General features: G+C 37.6%; 1 protein-coding gene across 1 annotated transcript in view; it reads left to right on the top strand.

The window, feature by feature from the left end:
• Window positions 1–978: 978 nt before the first annotated feature.
• LOC306843234 (cortactin-binding protein 2-like) overlaps window positions 979–21719 on the top strand; it is a 54369-nt gene continuing 33628 nt past the window's right edge. Inside the window, exons 1-2 of the mRNA XM_079374576.1 lie at window positions 979–1285; window positions 4388–4495. Of these exons, the coding sequence (XP_079230702.1) occupies window positions 1205–1285; window positions 4388–4495 (189 nt within the window). The 5' untranslated portion in view covers window positions 979–1204. The remainder of the gene's footprint in view (window positions 1286–4387; window positions 4496–21719) is intronic.

Here is a 21719-nt window from a genome sequence, read left to right on the forward strand (position 1 = left end):
ATATATATATATATATATATATATATAAAAGCTATCAGCTGAGGGGGCGATCAAAAGATCAAATCTGTTCCATTTTCTTAAGTGGTTTAAAGAGTTACATGCAAAGTAATATGCAATTCTTTGAAATTATCTATCTATCTATCTATCTATCTATCTATCTATCTATCTATCTATCTATCTATCTATCTATCTATCTATCTATCTATTCTTAGAAAATTCTTAAATCATCAAGGTAAATATTGCTCCCCTATCCTTTTTTAAAGCAACACAGAAGAAATGTGAGCAGAAAATGTCTTTTTCATAATAATAATAATAATGTATATGTATCTTTTTAAGATTAATGTTTAATAGGAGAGCTCTAACTTTGTATTTTATGTTTTGCCTCAATTTGAATGTTCTGCCCTGTCATGATTTTACCCACAAATGATTTGACCTGCGACTTTCAAGTGACTGATTTCTAAGCAAATATATGTGTGGCAAACTCAGTGAAGCATTATTCATTTCACCATCATTCCCTTTGTCATTTTGAGTTGTTTGCTGTTCTGTTGTCTCCTCACCTGTGTGGGCAGCCTTCATAAAGTTATGTAATGAAGTGCAGTCTGCTTTACATGCTCCAGTCCACACAAACACTAAATGTAAATAAAATTGTACTATTCATGTGGGGAATAGCAATCCGTTTCCCTTCCATCCCTTTTTAAAGTTTTATACGAAAAGAACTGTTCAATGTATCATTCCTCTCTTGGAATTTGTTACATAGATCTAGAGGAATCCAAACCAGCCCTTTATTGAGCCCACATTTTGAACGACTTCTTTATGCGTGTTAATAAATCAAAGGTATCTCATAACATTAAATTCCATTCATCATCTTCATCTTTAACACATCTTCAAATACAAAATCCACTGGCGACAGAGAGGTTAACCCAAGCAGTGCAAAAATAGAATCGCGTTCATGTCACTCCCTCAAAGGCTGTAGGTTTCACCTCTTTTCAGGTTTACATCTGGACTGAGCTGCACAACCTGCTCCCCGTCAAAGTCCAGCCCTCAGCGTACACCCATAGCCCTGTTTAACGTTTTTACAGCTGGAAGATGAATTCTCGGCTCTCTGCGATTCTTTTGCAGCAGTGTAATAGTTAAATCAGTGCCGAATGCGTTATTTGATGTGGTGCGTGGTGCCTAAGCTTGAACAGTCCTCTACAGTGAGAAGATGGCGTCGGACGGAGCGAAAGGGGAGCAGCCACCTCCGCTACAAACACTGGTAACCACTGGCCATGGAAGCGTCGAGGCGGTGAGAGACATATAAGCATAAAATTAAATCTTTTCAGCCGCAATTATGACTGGGAATGAATGGAATTAATAGAATAGGAATCGTCCAGTGCTGTGAATCATAACTATCAGTGAATGTGTTACGGTGGTCCGTCTGTAGCTATATGGAGGAGATGGAAAGATTTTTTTGGGGGGAATAGCCTACTTTGTTATAATGTGACATTAAGATTTCCTGTTGTATCCTTTATTTCTGGCAGAGCACAATGCTGTATGAAAGAGATTTTTTTTTCTTCTTCTTATTGTAGGCTATCTTTAATGTGCAGCTGCGCGCGATTTAATATTACCATGTTAAGCCTAGATGGTGGATACCTTAGAAATATTGAATATTTAACAGACGCGTTTATTATAGGTGCTATATGTTGTCACGTTTCGAAATACTGTGATAATTAAAATCGAGGTATTTTTATCAACTGATTTTCTATTTTGCATTGTTAATGTTTAATTGCACAATGTATATGTAGAATCTTTAATAATAATGATAATATATATATATATATAATTATATCATTATTGCTATTGGTATATATTGCACTCTTAACATTATACATAAAATAAAATATACTATATATATATATATATATATATATATATATGTATATATATATATATATATATATATATGTATATATATATATACATACATACATACATACATACATACATATATATATATATATATATATATATATATATATATATATATATATACACACACACAACACACACACACACACATACAAATATATGTCAGAATGCCAGACATACAAATAATTATCAATATAATTCATTTATAAAGTGTAATAAATTAAGTAATAAATTCTAGAATTAATTAAATATTAAAATATATACCTGTAAATACTAATAATGTGTGTGTATATATTTATTATTTCATGTATTAATTTAGATATGCATCTATTATACTAATAAAGTAAATGTATTTTACTGATATATGTCATTTTCTTAGATAAAGAATACATTTGCTTAGAATGCAGCAATAATTGAATTTCACACATTCTGATGACAAGTTTTCAACATATGTGTATGAACCTCACTCACCTCCCTTAAAAAAGAATCAATATTACCCCCAGGAGAGATGCTATAGAGCCCTCCGTACAGTTTCCTCAGAGGTTCTCCTTGCTCTCGAATGTATTGATCTGCATGCAGTGTCTTACGGTAAAGGGCGGTCTTTAGTTTCAGTAGTAAGATTTGTATCTCATCTTACCATCTATCTTTTTAAATGAATTTGCATGACAGACAAAACATCACTTTTGAGTACTATAGCCAGTCATATAGCAAATAGGCTACTTACAGATTAATGTCTCGGTGATGCACAGAATGGCACAAAAATGTAGCGAAAAGAGAGATGTAATGAAGCGGAGGCGGGGTGGGGGGTGTTCACTGGAGATGTTTCTAAATCGGTCTGAATTTTAGTGACTCAGCTGGCATAGTTCAGGGTACTGTGTCACCCAACCGATCTGAGCTGCTTTAACTGCTCGAGGCTCCTTTACATTTAGAGTTGGGTTGAACAGGTGCACAGACTTCAGCGCTGCCCATTGGCCACTGGCGCGAAGTCATGAATCTCTGTCTTGTGCATCTACCCAGACACCTTTCTCAAGGGCTACATACACTTACAGAAGTATGCAAGGTCCATGAATAGTTTATTTGGCGGGGAGTTTTGTTTATCAAGTATACTCAAGTGGTCTGACCCCATCCGTACACAATCTGGCTTGAAAAAAGAATTGCCTCAACATTGCACTGCATTCAAGAAAACATTTTGCAAGACCTGGTCAACAGCATCTCCCACTGACCAGTATTGACATTTTTTCTTCAACCGCAGCACACTCAGTATTGCTTTTCTGTGGATTTCAAAAATTGACTGGGGTTGCAAGTCTCATTATGCGAGAATATTTTTCTCAAGAATTATACTGTACTCTGACATCTGTAAATTAAGGTGCAGGAGATGTTTACCAGTTTCTGAGGAAGATTCTGTGTCTATGCTACAATCAGTGTTGCAGTTAGGATCACACCAGAAAAACTGGACAGAGTTTGATTAACCATTTACTACTCTCTCGTTTCTCATTACACAGAGATGAGTCACATGTGCCAGTTAGTCCTTCCCAAAGAGACTCGCTCAGTTCTTACATATACAGTAGTATATGGAACTGAACATTAGAAATTGGGCTTTGACAAGGTAGACCACCTAATGAAGCACATAATTTGTTGAAAGGCCACTAGAGCTACTGGTCTTAGTTACAGGCCCTAACAATGTGAAAAATCTTATATATCAACCTCACAGAAACAATTTTCATTGCTTTGTGATAATATCTCATCTTCTGGCTATTTCATTGCATATTCCTAATTGAATTGGACTCTGGTTTAAAATATTTAACTAAGTGCATCGCTGCTCTTTAGTTTGTCTTTATCTTATGGAAAAACCTAGAACTAAAACCAAATATTATAACATATGTTATATAACAAATCTGTAGGGTATTATAATTTAAATGATGGTTAATTAAGGCTGTATAATTCATGAGTTGTTTTATTAATAGATCTTTGGGCTATTTTTTAATCATTAAGGTGAAAAGTAGGTCCTATTAAAGATGAAGATTTATAATTTATCTTTCCATAACGATTTACTAATTGAGATGAATCAGTGTATCATAAACTGTTATTTATTTGCCCATTATTGATCAAATTAAGATCACCAGTGTATCAGACATTAGCATGAAAAAACATGAGCAAGAGTGAAGAACAACAAAACAATTGTTTGCATTGAAACATCTAAACAATTCCACAGTTTTAGTTGCACAATATATATATTAAAAAAAAGATTTTATGTATTTATTTTTGTTTTTTTGTTATTAAAATCACTACCCAAGGGAGCTCCGATGAGACAGAACTTCTGATTTCAAGTTGGTTAATGTTTCAGTGAAAACTTAATACTGTAGGCAGTGAGATCGGTGCCCACACAACACCTTCTCTGCCAAGGACCTAGTAGACCATCTGAGACATGCAGTGTCATTTTCCTTTAACAAGGCTCGTGTTCTTGCTCTGTGTGTTTCAGAAATGCGAGCTGAACATCGACAACCTGAGCAAACCAGAGCTCCTGACCCTTCTGAGCATCATGGAGGGAGAACTTGAGGCCAGAGATCTGGTCATTGAAGCTCTTAGGGTGAGTATGAAATCTCTGCTCTTGTACATTCCTATATTTGTGCATACTAACTGTATAAAATAACAATATATTCCCGATATATTGAAGTCACGGTGGGTGCAGCATGTGCTCACGTGACCAAAGAGCAGTTAGGCACATGGGAATTCAGGGTCTGTGCCATATTGGTATCTAAATCCTTGTCCCTCTATACACTTTTCTATAAGTTAAAGGCTAAACGCCTATAAATAATAATAAAAAACCTGGAATGAAAAATGAATAAACCATATATTTATCATATAGGTTTTATGAGATTCTATGGATTTGATGTCATTTAGTTTGTTTCTGCTCAACTGGATATGTATATTTTAGACCGTAGCCAACATAGATCAATATAGGTTTTGCAATGACCAATTCTGAAATTTGGTTCTCTTCAGTGCTGAATATTTGGTGCACATTGTTGTTTATATTCTTCATAATTTTGTTATTTTTCAATCATTTTATCTGTGATTTCACTGATGCTCTTCAAAAGTTGGGGTCAGTAAGATTTATTCAGAAAGGATGCATTAAATTGATCAAAAGTGACCGTATTTAAAATAAATGCTCTTTTGAACTTTCTAGACATCACTTTTAATATATCATGGTTTCTACAAAAATATTAAGCAGCACAACTTTTTACAACTTAAGAAATTATTCATGAGCACCAGATCAACAGAGAATGATTAGAATGATTTCTTAAGGATCGTGACATTGAAGACTGTAAATTTTACCTTTGCCATTACTGGAAAATAATAAATAAAATATTAAATTCTTTTGAATTGTAATAATATTTCACAATATGACCTGTTTTACTGTATTTCTGATCATATAAATACACGCCTTGGTAAGCAAAAGAGATTTCTTTCAAAAAACATTGAAAACAATCTTACCGACCCTAAATTTTGTATGTTAGTGTACATACAGAGGGGATGTATATTTTTGATCCAAGCACACTTTAACATCTTAAGGAGATCTGCAGAAGAGCCGAGTCAAGGAGATTGTAAGGTCATGGTACAATTTTTGTTCCTATTTGTCTTTGCATTAAGGTCAGACGTTCACACTGGGGTAAGAGGCCAAGTAAATCTGATTAAGATTAAAAAAGGATACACTTCCAAAATCGAGGTCAGGAGTGTCACTATATTTTCAGGTGTTCTGGTTCAGGTTGTCTCTGTGAGTTTCTAGGCCAGTGTATTGGCAAAACGATGGGCCTCTCCATCTTAAGTCTCCCTTCCTGTCTCATTTTTGCTTAGTTTATGCAGGTCTGTGATGTTCGCTTGGTTCATTCACCCACTTCCGCTTTACTCTGGGGTGGTTTCCATGCATTTTAGAGGCTGCTCTTTTTGTTATTCTATTCCCTTGGCTGCAAGTATTTCCGAGCTGGTTTTCCCCCTGCAGATATACTATCTCTTTCTCTCCCTCCCTCATCCCTCATTCCCTTTCCACAGCAACCAGTTTGAGCACAATGGTCTTGTTTGTTTCCTTAGGGAGATAGTGATAGGGCCAAACACGTACATACTAACTTTCAGACATACAAATTTAAAAAAGCCAAATAATGACAATTTGTTTATTTTCTAGGTCATACTGTAAATATTGCATTTGATACATGAGAGATGAAAGCAGCAATCCTATGCATTATTAAGAAGCCATGCGATTAATTAGCGAGCTGAAAAAGCTGTGTGCGATCTATAGTTTTTCATCAGAAACAATGGTGGGACATAAGCAGATTAACTGTGGAGTCACATGCCTACAAACCCTCGGACTTGAGTTCAGAGCCAGTCCATTTAAATCCAGTCACATCAGCTCAGTTTTTGGGCCAGAGTCATCTCGCATTGTAAAGTTCATTGCAAGACAAATGGTTGGTCATTAGTGCAGACAGATCACTTTTAAACCGTGAACAGTCCCATATGGACATCTGGACACAGAATACAGATGCTCACAAGCCATTACATCTCAAGTGTCCTTATTTCCATTCATAAAGCCAGAAGTGTCATGTGGCGTAATGGCAGGTCTGTGCACAATGGCAGGACTACAGAGTGTTGTTTATTAGTTAATCTTCTCCACATACATTTATCATTGTTATTCTTGTTGAAAAAGAAAAACAGGTTAAAACTAGCATGAGTGTCCATGCTGGTTAAGGTGGGTTAGTACTAGATTTATCATTGCCAAACTGTTCACTTCTCAGTGGTTGGTGAAGCTGGTAGTGCTTTTTAATCAACCCCTCATGGTTTGAGCCTAGTCAGTATCTTTAACACTTAGCATCATTTGTCAGAGGGTTAAATTTTGTTGGATGGTTAATAGGTTCTTCACTGTAACAAGAAACAGCATGTCACACTGTTCTGAAATCTTTCAAGCTTACTTTTCTAAAGGTTCGGTCACATTTGTGCGTTTTTTTTCACGGTGAAATCCAGTCATTTCAACACTATTGACAATAGACAATGGACAATTTGGCCAAACTTTAACAAATGGGTCTTAATCCCTTCTTGAAAAAACAACTCATTAGTTACTGATTTAAAAAACTATAGGCAGCAAATACTTGTGCCATAAACAGTGTTTGACAGGTTCACAGTTAATATCAAGAGAGTTTGCTGTTAGCATGTTGCTAAGCTAACTCCACAATCAGCATAAAGTAGCATATAAATATTGGGTAGCCCATTTTAATCAAATGAAACCTTAGGTGAATATAGTTTTAACATTTATCTAACTTCCTCCACCATTTTAGATGGCTTTTTTGTTTCACTGAGCTTGGGATTGCATTCTAGGATATATGTGATGCTGCATTTAGCCAAAATAAGTTTTATGGGACAGTGTTCATATTAGGAACATGTTATTAAAGGATTAGTTCACTTTTAAAAACACTTTTGCTGATAATTTACTCACCCCCATGTCATCCAAGATGTCCATGTCTTTCTTCAGTCGAAAAGAAATTAAGGTTTTTGATGAAAACATTTCTCCATATAATGGACTTCACTGGGATCGGTACTTCCGCCTAAGTCAACCGTGACCTTTTCAACATCATTGCGTATTACGTGACGTCACGAACGCGCATCACAGAACAGAGCAAGGCAAGCATTTGTGCTTATAAAACTTAAACTTTTTTATTTATTTTTGAAATGACCGATCGTTTCGCTAGATAAGTTTCGCTTATTCATCGTCTGGTATCGTTTAAAGCCCTTTTAAGCTGCACTGAAACTGTCATTTGGACCTTGAACCGTTTGGGTCCCAATGAAGTCCATTACATGGAGAAATGTTTTCATCAAAAACCTTAATTTCTTTTCGACTGAAGAAAGAAAAGACATGGACATCTTGGATGACATGGGGGTGAGTAAATTATCAGCAAAAGTTTTTTTAAAAGTGAACTAATCCTTTAAATGCCTTAAAATGCTGCTTATGTAGGCAGTGTGTACCTCTAATGTTCACAGCTATTCTTTTCATTTTAGCTTACTTTCATTGTGAGATCAGGTTTTGTTTCACCAAAACACATAAGAGCCTTGGCAAAAACCTGACTTGGAATAGTAGACCAACTGGACTGGAGTTGTGTAGGCTGTCTGGTTGGTTTAGCACTATTAATGTGATTGGCTGCTTTCTGCCTGTGCCACTATGATTAGATGGAGCCGTTTAGCTTCTGAACACAGTCTCTGGCACTGCCACGTGAGCTAGTGTCAGGTCATCGTCGCTAAATGAAACTGGATACAGGTTCAGAGATATCTGTATATCTGTGAACTTTTTGGCCCTAGAGGTACACACAGGCTCTGTTCCAAAACCTAGAGAACTGCCTACATAAGCAGCATTTTAATTTAGCATTTAATAACATGTTCCTAATATGAACACTGTCCCATAAAACTTATTTTGGCCAAATGCAGCATCACATATATCTTAGAATGCAATCCCAAGCTCAGTGAAAAAAAAAAAAGTAATCTAAAATGGTGGAGGAAGTGAGATAAATGTTAAAACTATATATTCACCTAAGGTTTCATTTGATTAAAATGGGCTACCCAATATTTATATGTTGTTTTATGCTGATTGTGGAGTTAGCTTAGCAACATGCTAACAGCAAACTCTCTTTATATTAACTGTGAACCAGTCAAACACTGTTTATGGCACAAGGATTTGCTGCCTATAGTTTTTTAAATCAGTAACTAATGTTTTTTTTTTCCAAGAAGGGATTAAGACCCATTTGTTAAAGTTTGGCCAAATTGTCCAGTTCAGTGCCGCTTTCTATGCTTGCATATGAGTGATTGTTTGACAGTGAACATGTTTAGCCTCTGATGTGAATGCATATTTACTGGAACCGCTGCCCCAGTTCACATTCACATGGCTATTACGGGGAGCGTCATACATTTCAATACATTCTTTTTGTGTGGTGGATGGTAAGAGTTATTTCCCTGTGTGACTGATAAAAATAGCACACAAACACATTGTTGTCTGTGTACAAGGGCCAAAATTAACACTCGCCAGTCCCCAATCCCCAAATCAATACTGCCCAGTAACCCAGGGAACTGCAGCTTAAATTAAATTATATTATGTATACAAATGTTGAAGATAACAGTTATTTACATTTATATATATATATATATATATATATATATATTAGGGCCGGGACTTTAACGCGTTAATTTAGATTAATTAATTACACAAAAATAACGCGTTAAATTTTTTTAACGCATTTTAATCGCACTTATTTTTGCACCGCGGAACGTTTCTCACTGGATGAGTTTCGGCGGACCGATTATAGTGGAGCACCAACTAGCGTTCAGAATTCCAAGAACGGACTTGCGTTCTCGTGGAGACCGGTCTTGCCAAGCTTCCTTGGAAGAACGAACTCGGAAGGACGCGAGAACACAGAACGCACACTTATGAGAACTGAGATGTACTGCGTTCTTGCTTAACTGACCGCATAGTCTCAGCATAAGCAGCGACCAATGAACAATAAATATTACAAAATGTCATAACTTATTAAAACATTTCATACTATTATAGATATTACTTTCATATAATTGTATTGTTTTATTTTAGAGCGTTATATGTTTTACTGTTAAGATTCATTTTAATATGCCAATAAAAATGCAGACTTTCTCCGGGTCTTATAACTTTATTAAAATTAACCAAAACAAAACGATTAATATTTACTTTCAACTTGAAGAGCCGTTAAGTATTTGTGAGAGCGACTTTAAAGCTTACAGGCTTCCGTACACCGGCCACCCACAGCGTTTTCTGCGATTTCTAAAGGCTGATTCTCTCAAGTCTGCACTCGATGCATCCTCAGTTTCAAGAACATATCCGGGCACTTTCATGCATCCTCAATACTTGCATTCTTGAGAATTGGAACTGAACTTCGGCGGTTAATGATGACGTAGAACGAGAACACAAGGACGCAAGATCGCTGAAGAACGCATATTGAGAAACCAAAAACAAACCACAGTGAACATGGACAAAGAAGCTGATGAGACCGCTTTGGTTGGCCCTGTGGATGGGAAATGTAAAAATCCATATAAAAAAACTTACTTCTCACTGTTCTCAGGTCAAATATTTATATGCGATTAAAATGCGATTAATTTCGATTAATTAATTACAAAGCCTCTAATTAATTAGATTAATTTTTTTAATCGAGTCCCGGCCCTAATATATATATATATATATATATATATATATATTGAAATCACCAATAGCAGGTAGTTTTGGACACTATATTCTAGCTGTATGTATGTATAGGAATATTTAGTATCCATTAATATTATGTTATTTTAAAGAAATAATTTTATATAATATTTTGTATTTTATTTTAATTATAATTTAATATTTTTATATCACCTTTTACAGTTTTGGATCTAAAGCTATATGTATTGTTATTCTGAGTATATATAGGTGAAGTGAAGTGAAGTGAAGTGACATTCAGCCAAGTATGGTGACCCATACTCGGAATTCGTGCTCTGCATTTAACCCATCCAACGTGCACACACACAGCAGTGAACACACACACACCGTGAACATACACCCGGAGCAGTGGGCAGCCATTTTATGCTGCAGCGCCCGGGGAGCAGTTGGGGGTTCGGTGCCTTGCTCAAGGGCACCTCAGTCGTGGTATTGAGGGTGGAGAGAGCGCTGGACATTCACTCCCCCCACCTACAATTCCTGCCGGCCGGAGACTCGAACCCGCAACCTTTGGATTACAAGTCCAGCTCTCTAACCATTAGGCCACGACTTCCCCCACTATATAAATATACTATATAAATATACAGATACCCCCAGGTATCTGTATATTTCAAAATATTTTATATATAGGTATCTGAATATTTTATTAATTATATTATTATTACATACTATATATATATTATTTTATTATTTATTTTATTATTATATATTTTACCATTAGCAGGCAATTTTGGACATTATTGCTAGCTGTCACACTGCTCGGGGAGCAAGGAGCTAGGAGACAAGGAGAACGTTCTATAATCCTTCTTTATTGATGCCAACACACAGAATGTGGAACTCGGGGGTAAGACAAACAATACCGGACATGGGAGACAGGGAGACACAGGGCTTAAGAACACTAGGAAATCAAACGAGGAAGAACAGAAACAGGTGAGGAGTAATTAAACACAGGGCTGGGGACAAATTAACTAATAATGACTCTAAACGAGGAAAGGAACAGGAAGTCCAAATAAGGGCATAAGGAAACACAGGGAGCACCTGGAAACACAAGACACAGGGAAACAAAGTCTGACATTACGCCCCCCCTCCGGAAGGCGCGTCCTTGCGCCATACACCATCCAAAGGGGAGGGCTTCTGGCCTCCAGAGCGGCGCCCGTTCCGGGAGCCATGGCGAGACAGGGGACTCGGGAGGCCATGGCGGGACAGGAGACTCGCTAGGCCATGGTGGAGCAGGGAGCTTGGGCGACCATGGCGGGTCCGCCTCCGAGACCGCGGCCCCAGCCTCTTCGTCAGGAGCCCTACTACCCCCCCCCCCCCCAAAAAAAAAATCCTTGGGGGAAGTAGGGGCTCGATCTGGTACTTGGGGGCACTCGGGCAGCGCGGACTCTTGGGGGGCGCTCGGGCAGCGCGGAGCTGGATGGACCAGCGGAGATGTAGGAGACGCAGGAGAGCTGGATGGGACCAGCGGAGACGTAGGAGAGTCTCGCAGGAGAGCTGGACGGGATCAGCGGAGACGTAGGAGACGTAGGTGAGCTGGATGGGACCAGCGGAGACGCAGGAGGGCTGGATGGGACCAGCGGAGACATAAGAGGGTGCTCTGGAAGCGCGGACTCTTGGGGGCGCTCTGGAGGAGCGGGCACAGGAGGGCGCTGTCGAGGAGCGGGCACTGGGCTTGGGACAGCAACGACCGGTAAGCTTACCATATTCTTTGCAGGCGGGCTTGCCATACTGTCTGCCTGCAGGCTTGGGAGAGCCCCGGACGGCGGCGTGAACTTCCCCGTGAACGGTGGCAGGCATGGGATAGCCGCGGACAGCGGCGTGAACTTCCCCCGTGGACAGTGAGCTTGCGTTGGCCGCGAACGGCGGCTGGCATGGAGAGTCGCGAACGGCGGCGGGCTTGGGGGAGCCGCGAACGACGGCGGGCTGGTTCAGACACTGGAGGATCCCCTCCCTCCCTCCAGCATAGTCCTGTGGTGTCTGGGAGGTCTACGGGACGGTGGGAATTGGCCCCGTGCCAGAACAGCGAGAGGATGGTGGCGTTATCGAGGGCCGTCACCGCGGCGAGCCTGCAGAACTCCCACGAAAACTCGGGAAAAGGGAGATCCTGGCGGGCAAGGGCGATGAAGCGTGCGACGATCTCCATCGCCGCGTCGGTATCGGTCCAGTATTCTGTCACACTGCTCGGGGAGCAAGGAGCGAGGAGACAAGGAGATCGTTCTATAATCCTTCTTTATTGATGCCAGCACACAGACCGTGGAACTCGGGGGTAAGACAAACAATACCGGACATGGGAGACAGGGAGACACAGGGCTTAAGAACACTAGGAAATCAAACGAGGAAGAACAGAAACAGGTGAGGAGTAATTAAACACAGGGCTGGGGACAAATGAATTAATAAGACTCTAAATGAGGAAAGGAACAGGAAGTCCAAATAAGGGCATAAGGAAACACAGGGAGCACCTGGAAACACAAGACACAGGGAAACAAAGTCTGACACTAGCTCTCTATATATAGGTATCTGAATGTAGCATGCGAATCAAAGAGAACAGCTTGGAGCTGTTTGTGTTGTGTCAGGGTATTTGTCTCTATCGCTTTCGCTCTCTCTCTCGCTCTCAATTTTTTCTAATTCAACTGAGCTTTATTGGCATGACTTGCACAGTATTGCCAAAGCATTGTCCATTACATGAATAAGGAACAAATGATTATATAATACATAAAACAAGAATAGATCTGTGAAATAATTAAGTAAATAAGTACAGGCATTCTTTCTTCTTCTTTTTTTTTCTCTCTCTCTCTTTCCCTCGCCCCTTCCACCACATTTTACATTCTATCTGTCAAATGCATGAAGCAGAACCGTAATTCCACATGCACGTGTCTGTAAGAGCAGCTTAGCTTATCCTCGCGCTGCCATTCGGTGAGGCTGAGGACAGTCAGCCGAGTGTTTGTGTGTGTGGGTGGCTGGATGGATGGATGGATGGACAGAAGCGCATGTTATGAGAACACGATCCAAACAGTTGAAAATCAATTGAATTTATAGACCCCCATCCAAGGTATTTTCCAGCACCCTCCCGTTTATTTAGAAGTGCACTCTCAATCATTCATAAACACGAGAGATAAAGAATCATTGCACAATACTGGAAATCTTAAATAAGTAGAATATATCAAGCCCCGCAAGCATCTGAGTCAGCCATTTTGTTTGCTTTTTCCCTAATTGCTTTAGTTTTGCCTGAACATTTAAGCAAGATTCACTAGAAAACAGAGCCGAACAAGTATCCTTCAAGATTTTTAGTGCAGCTGTGTGCAGAAGTGAAAGAAGGGGGTGACCACCATTTCACGAAGTCAGCTGAGTCATCAAATATAGTAGGTGGGAATCCATACAGAGGTCTTCGTGTTCAACAGGCAGAAATAAAGAAAGTTCAGAAAAACAATTCATTTGAGTATTTGGAAATGTCAGAATTGATTTTAAATTTGGTTTAGCCGAGGCTAAAGGAGGCCAGCAAATACTTGGCTGTGTTGTTTTGAACATGATGTTGTTAAATGTGATGGCACGGTGGCAGGGAACATCCCGTTTGGGTGATTAGTTGTTTGAGTGAGCACTCAGGTCATGGGCACCATGTTAACTCGCTGTTATTTCTGGCTCCAGGCCAGCTGAAGACCAGCCCTGTTGATGTGACAGCCGCCGCTCCACCGGGCTGTGTTTGAGAGAGATTAGGGTTATGATGTGGAAATGTTGTCTTAACCCTCACAGCCTCACAGCACACAGATGCCCCAATATCTTTTTTATCTATTATTAAGCTATCACATTGAAGTCCAAATGGACTGGAATTGTCTTGATGCACCATAATGTGGCAGAGGGTATTTTCGAACCGTATATTGCAACAGAAGTTTAATTAAACCGTTTATCAGATGGTACAGAAAATGGTATCACTCGAGGGAAAATTAATACATATTTTGTTTATGATGGCAGATAAACAGTAGAAAGCATCTTAATTTGATGCAAAAGAAAGCTATTAGTTATGAGAATACAGTCTGTTGAATATGTCATGTTGTTTTGTACCAAGTAATTATGTCCTGCTATGTGTAATTTTCACCACCCAGAAGTTATTTTGTGTATTTTTAATATTTTGACAGCTGACAGCGTGCCACATACTGAACAGAATGTACTCTCAGCCTGTACCATCTCTTGCAGTCTTGTTTTTATTAGCAGAAAATTAATCAGTTTATGATGACACTACCGTTAAAGGATTAGTATTATTAGTTCACTTCCAGAATAACATTTTCCTGATAATTTACTAGGGGTGTAACAATTCATCTATACGATGTCTGACGATACGATGCATCGATGCCACATGTAAAATATCGATATCTGTAGTATAAATAGACACCTTTATTTTTGTACTGTGTACACATCCATCCTATAATGATAAAAATACACTCAGTGTTTTGTTTTTTTAAATGCTCCATAGGTATATACACCTAGATGCCTCAATATCGACTTTTTCTATGGGCTGCGATACATAAGCCATCCGCCATTTTTGGAACGGTCTGCGAATCTTTCAGCACATTGACTGTGTGCGTCTACAACAGCAAGTTATACGCTTGTATATCTTTGAATATTCATTAGCTGTGTCTCATTTAGAAGGCTGTGTCCTCCGGAGGTCTCATTCGAAGGGTGCATACGTCATCGAGGCTGTCTCATTTCAAAAAAGCAAGTAGGACACTCCGAATGCGACCGTCGAATGCGACCTTCTTTCACAGGAATTCGGAGGATGCATCAGGTGTATCCTTCGCTGCTACAGATAACCCACAATTCTTTGCGTCGCCATAAACAACAGTCGTTAATTTGAAAAATGCCGGCGCTGGCAGATGTACACACAAGTGCAGATGTGGTGTTTTCAACTTTCAAGTGCCTCCAATAAAAACAGATAAACTTTGTTCTTAATATCCTGCTCCTTTTTTTGAGATGAATGTTGTACGTACGCTGCAGCTCCTCAAACATTGAGCAAAATAAAACAAGTAAAAGCATTTTTTTCTTCAAATTACTTTCCAAATTTAGAAATTATTTTCCTTCATTTAAGTAGCGTGAGAGCACAATGATGCACTAAATGTGTTGGCAAATCAACGTGTTACTTCCTGTTTCCTTTTCCACCCGTCCTACGAAGGCCGTCTCATTTTATTCTAGGTTGAGGACACTTCGTATACATTACACATCCTACAGAGGATGCAACCTCCAGAGGATTTGACTTTCGGAGGATGCAGTCTTCTAAATGAGACACAGCTATTGATTATTATGTTGAATGCGCGATGGCTGACGTGTCCGTCAACATATCTGGAGCGGTCGAATATGGAATCTACACATATCTATGGTCTGCTCGTCACTCCACGGAAGAGAGGGGTGGGGTCAGCAGAGCTCACAAGGATTTAAAGAAACATGGACTAGATCAGCGTGCTGAAGACAGAACTGATTTTGACAGGGTAAAGGTGTTTTTTACACTACCATTGAGAAATTTTAACCACAGTATGTTACAGACCTTTCATTAAGACCCTAAAGAATCATATCAACTTGTGTAAAATGGGCATCCGATGACCCCTTTAACATAAATAGTTGAGAAAGAAAACACATGTGTATTAGTATATTAAATCTGTGCTTTCGTTCTTAAAGTGAAAGCAAACTAATAATAAATCTAATGCTGTCAAAGAAAAATACAAGTGCTCACTGCTCCTGACTAAATAACCTTTGTAACATAAAAATTATTCATCTATATTTAATTTATACAGTGAAGGCTAGGCTTATATTACATTTGATTATTACATTTCTGCAGTGTACCTGAAAATTTATTTTCAACTGAGCTGAAAAACCTGAAAAGCACTGTTTATTGAAATGGTGTCTTTGTTCTATTGTATTTATTTTCTGCTATTGCTTGTAATTTGGTTATATGTAGAAAAGTTTTTAGCACTGAGCCCGTAGTAGCAGCCAGAATTGTTTTTCCAATTGTTTATTTTCTTTATTATTTAAAAAAAGTGTAGGCCTATTTTTTTGTTGTGAATGTCCCAATTAAGGTACAGGATGTGAAAATTTCCGATAAATGTTCATGTTATATATTTTGGTTGCATTTGTGAATTAATAAAAATGTAGTTGGTTGTTTAAAAAAGGAATATAATATCATAATATCGATATATCGATTGATATACTCCTGTATCAAATCAAATCGTAATCGTATTGTTGAATTTTTTGAGGTATCGGCAAATATCGTATCGCTGGGTATGAGAATCGGTATCGTATCGTATCGTATCGTGACAAACCATCCGATTTACACCCCTATAATTTACTCACCCCCATCATGTCATCCAAGATGTTCAGGTCGTTCTTTCTTCAATCGCAAAGAAATTAAGGTTTTTGAGGAAAACGTTCTAGGATTTAGCTCCATATAATGGACTTCAATGGCGGCCAGTGGGTTGAAGGTCCAAATTGCAGTTTCAATACAATTTCAAAGGGCTCTACACGATCCCAGCCAAGGAATAAGGGTCTTAGCTAGTGAAACGATCTGTCATTTATAAAAAAAAAAACATATACTTTTTAACCACAAATGCTTGTACTCTGCAGTGCGCATACGCGACTTCATGCATTACGTAATCACATTGGTTAGCTCTTCATTTGTGTAATTCGGTTCAAAAAGTTAGGGCAAAAAAATCCATCTCATTTTCTCCTCCAACTTCAAAATCATCCAACATCGTTGCTTGACCTTTTTTTTTGTAAAGGGTGTTTGACTTTCTTTGCACATTCGTTTGTAAACACTGGGTACTTCCGGCTATGTCTCGCGTGACCTTTCCAACGTGACAACATACTGCATGAGGTCAAACTAGAGCAAGACGAGCATTTGTGGTTAAAAAGTATATATTGTTAATTTTTTTTAGAAAATGACCTTTCATTGCACTAGATAAGACCCTTATTCCTCGGCTGGGATTGTGTAGAGCCCTTTGAAGCTGCATTGAAACTGAAATTTGGACCTGCCATTGAAGTTCATTATATGGAGAAAAATCCTGGAAAGTTTTCCTCAAAAATCTTAATTTCTTTTCAACTTAAGAAAGAAAGACATGTGCATCTTGGATGACATGGAGGTGAGTAAATTATCAGGAAATCTTTATTCAGGAAGTGAACTAATGCTGGGTACACACCACAAGATAATCGGGCTGATTTTGGGCTGATTTCTCCCCTTCCGACAATCCTAGGTAATGTTCCGATTATCTTGGTGGTTCTAAAGATTATCTTATCAGATTTTCCTGTGGTGTGAGGTGTGTTGAGAGAGTGACTGAGGGGCCGTTTACACGACAACGATTTCAGCCAAAAACAGGAAACTTTTAATGCGTTTTGCCTGTTCATTTACATGACAACTGCGTTTTGGGGACTGAAAACGCATAAATTTGAAAACGGGTTTCAAAGTGGTGTGAAAAGTGGAAAACGGTGATGTCATGCGCATGCATAGTACACGTTAGGTATGTAGACATATGTCGATTTTAAAGGCAAGCGCGAACAAACAAACAACAATGTCAGAGTATACGGTACTGCTGTTGCTGCTCAAGGGTTTGCTAACACTTCTTCGGCAATATTACAACCAACAGTGGAGACGCATCATGTACATCATATAATTGTCACGTCCCTACAGTTACTGTTTCCTAACAAGGTGATATTCTAACAACATTGAATATTTACGATCAAAAATCCTGATGTGTTGTGGGGGACCCCGAGGTCACCACACACTATAGGAGCAAAACGGTTAAATCTAGGATTTTTTTCCCTCATGTTTGTGGATCTTATAAGATTTTAAAAATCTTTTAGTGTGTACCCAGCATAATCCTTCGAAACATATGGGTTAAGTGTGATTTTTTTTTTTAAAGAAATTAATGCTTTAAGAATAAAGAATGCATTAAATTAGTTAAACGTGACTGTTAAGACTTATACATTGTTATAAAAAAAACTAATCCACAAAATTATAAAACAGCACAATTGTTTTGGATATTGTTAATAATAAAAAATGTTTCTTGAGCAACAATTCAGCATTTTAGGAATGATTTCTGAAGGATCATGTAACACTGAATTTAGCATTGCTATCACAGGAATAAATTACATTTATGTGCATTTACATAAATTACATTACAGTTACATAAGTTACAACCACATATTACTTTTTTTTTTTTTTTACATCAGATAAAGTCTTGGTGAGCATAAAATACCTATTTCAAACACATTAAAAGTCTTACCAGCCCCAAATGTCAAATGGTATAATATGTGCATAGCAAACTTTTGCTGCTTTTAAAGTGTCTGGTTTAATCAGCCTGGTATGTACACTGTAAAATTGTCCCGTTAAAAAACAGTAAAGAACTGGCAGCACGGTTGCCAGCTAGGCACTGTAAAATTAACAGTGTTTTACTGTTAATTAAAATTACAGTTGCCTACTGTTTATTAAAAAAACAGGAAATAACTGGCAGCACGGTTGCCAGCAAGGCACTGTAAAATTAACTGTGTCTTACTGTTGGTGAAATTTACAGTTGAAGACTGTTTTTGCAAACACAGCATAATGCTGTTTCTACATTCAAAGTATATATATATATATATGTATATGTACATACATGCATATATTTTCTAAACATTGTGATTTCATAAATTGCCCCTAACAGTCTTAAAATTACTACAGTGTATAAATGTACCTTTTGAAACAGTGACTTAAAAATGTAACAGAAGGAAAGCAGCTTTAAAGTATTGTTTTAAAACATGTAAAACATGTCTCGTTTTATTAAACTTTTGAATGACTTTCTTAGAAAAATGCCTAGATAACAGTAAAGAAAAGAACTGAAATTTCAGCTATTTATGGGGAAGAATTGGTCATAACAGAAATAAACTTAAAATATTCCCCAAATCAGATTCTGACATTTGTACAAAATGAAAACAAATGGTAAAGCAAAGCTAAAAAATTATTACATTTATTACAATAAATGTTAGTTCACTTTATTACAATAATTGTACATTTCAGCTGTATAAATGATAAATCAATTGCTTTAACAAGTCTTTAACAAAATATTCTGATAGCTGTCCAAGTCATACAGGCTGTCCAAAAAATTTACTCTGGACACAGAGATTAAGTGAACAACTTAAAGAACAACTGAGTAAATGTTTATGAGTGAATAAAAATTACTGAATACCTGAAAAAACAGTGATCAAGAGAGACTGTGAGTGAATGAATGAATGAATGTATGTGATGTGTGTGTGTGGTGGTGTGTAATACTTATATAAAGTCCCACTCAAAATCCATACATTTTTTAAGCAGACTGGAGACACGAGGGTTCACGGTTTTCTTTTTCTGTGTGACCTTCCCCGTCCGCTTTGATATGACTCCTCCAGCCTTGGTGCCCTTTTCCGGATTTATCCCGATGAACCACCTGCAAAACAAATGTGTGTGTTTATAATTAGTGTGGAGGGGGAAAAGATTACTCATGGGGAACATATAAATATAGCATATATCAGTATAGCAAGTCTATGCTTTTATCAAGAACACTTTGCTTTACATTGTCAGGCAAGGAAATTCTCTTAACAGCTCCAGCACTCAGATCTTTTGGGCTGAATGATGCGTTTCAGTCTAGATTAAAGATATCTCTTTGTTCAAGCATTGACATAACACATCTTATACCCTATATTATTTTAGTCATGACTTAAAAAAAAATTTAACAAATGCACATGGTCATCATTTTAATGGCAACAAAAGATGGGTCCTGGATGAATCTGCTTCCTTTCAAGGTTTCCACCAACACGTCACCACCAATGGACATTTTATTTCCTTGACATTCACTTATGGCTACTTCATAGGGCTCAAATATTTGATAGGAAATTTCTCTATTTGATGCTAGATTCCCTGTTTATTAGGGCCAAGTGTTTAAATGAAACACATTTTCTGTAAAGCTGCTTTAAATCTATATGTATTGTAATAAGAGATATACAAATAAAATCAAATGTAAATTTAGTAAATTGAATGTATGCATCCAAGTATCTAACCTTTGGATAAATTCCAGTGTGCATGTGGCTTCAACTTGGTATTGAAGATTGAAATTGTAGTAAGTAGAGAAAAGAGCTGCAAGCCCAGACAGGAAAGACAGTTGGATGTCTTCACAAATGATGCGCAACTCAAGGTTGATCATCCAGTGCTGGATACTGCTTCCTGGTGTTTCACCTGAATCCTTAAAATGAAAAATCCATTTCAGCATTAACATAACATTAATTTGACATTGCCAATTACAAATGAATGCAAGGAAAGCTAAAATAATTTTAAACAGTCTTGTCCTTCTAAAAGAAATGCATTTCAACATGGACTGGTCAGGACAGACCTTTAAGTCAAAATGTGTATAAATTTTGTATTGTTAAATTATGTTGCTTACATTTTTTCTTAATATTTTTGAAGTGTATTTCACCAAAAAAATTAAATCCTCTCATAAATTACTCTCTCGTGTTGTTCCAAACTCCTAAAAATAAAAATTTTCAAAATGTTAAAAATTAAGCCATCATTTTCTAACCCTGGTGTTGTGCTAAAGCTCTGTAGGTTCTTTTTTCAGACACACAAGAAATTATAAAAAAAATCATCTGCTCGCTCTCGTCCATGTAATGGCAGTGAATAGTGACCAGCATCAAGCTTTTACAAAAAGAAGCAAAAGTTATCACAGAATGAGCCCATGGGACACATGTTGTATATTCCAAGTGTTTACAATAAGGGGTATACAATAGGTTTTGGTGAAAAACTAACTGAAATGTAGTGTTTTATTTCACAAAAATCCTGACATTGACTTTTGGTCTGCTGTGCGCAACTGTACATACAGGAGATTTCTATATGTTCTGTGTCATACTGATTTGTTAATCATGATTTCTTACAAGTAAAGTTGTTTATTCTGGGAGTGAACTGTGGCACTAATAGTGTCTCATGAACACACAGTTAAGCACAGACCACCAAAAGCCAATGTCAGGATTTCCATTAAATAATAAATGAAAATTTGTTTTTTTGTTTTTTTCTATTTTTCATGAAACCTATCAAATACCTATGAACACAATGGTCACACGGGACCATTCTGTGACACTTCTGCGGTTTTTTTTTCTTCTTGATGCCAGTTGCTACCCACTGCTATTATCTGGATGTGCGTGATCAGGACAATTTTTTAAATACATTTCTCCTTTTGTGGTTTGAAAAAAAACAACAACGGCATATGACATTGGAAAAACACTAAGGTGAGTAAATAATGACAGAATTTGAATGAACTATCCCTTTAACATTTCGCTGAAATAACAGTAAAAATACTACTACTACTATTACTACTTGCCTTTTTTTTTTGTTTTAATGTAGAGTAATCATAACCATCCAAAAAAAGAGAGATTCTACTATACTGTACATACCAAGGAGTATAAGCCGAGGAGCTGCAGGTAATGTGAGCGTCCTTTCTACATCAGCAGCAGTGGCAGGTGCCTAGGACACAGATGTAATGATGTTGAAATAAGAACAAAATAACCAATAAACAATGCCTTGTAT

Source organism: Barbus barbus (genome assembly GCF_936440315.1).
Source record: "Barbus barbus genome assembly, chromosome: 23".
Taxonomy (NCBI): Eukaryota; Metazoa; Chordata; class Actinopteri; order Cypriniformes; family Cyprinidae; genus Barbus; species Barbus barbus.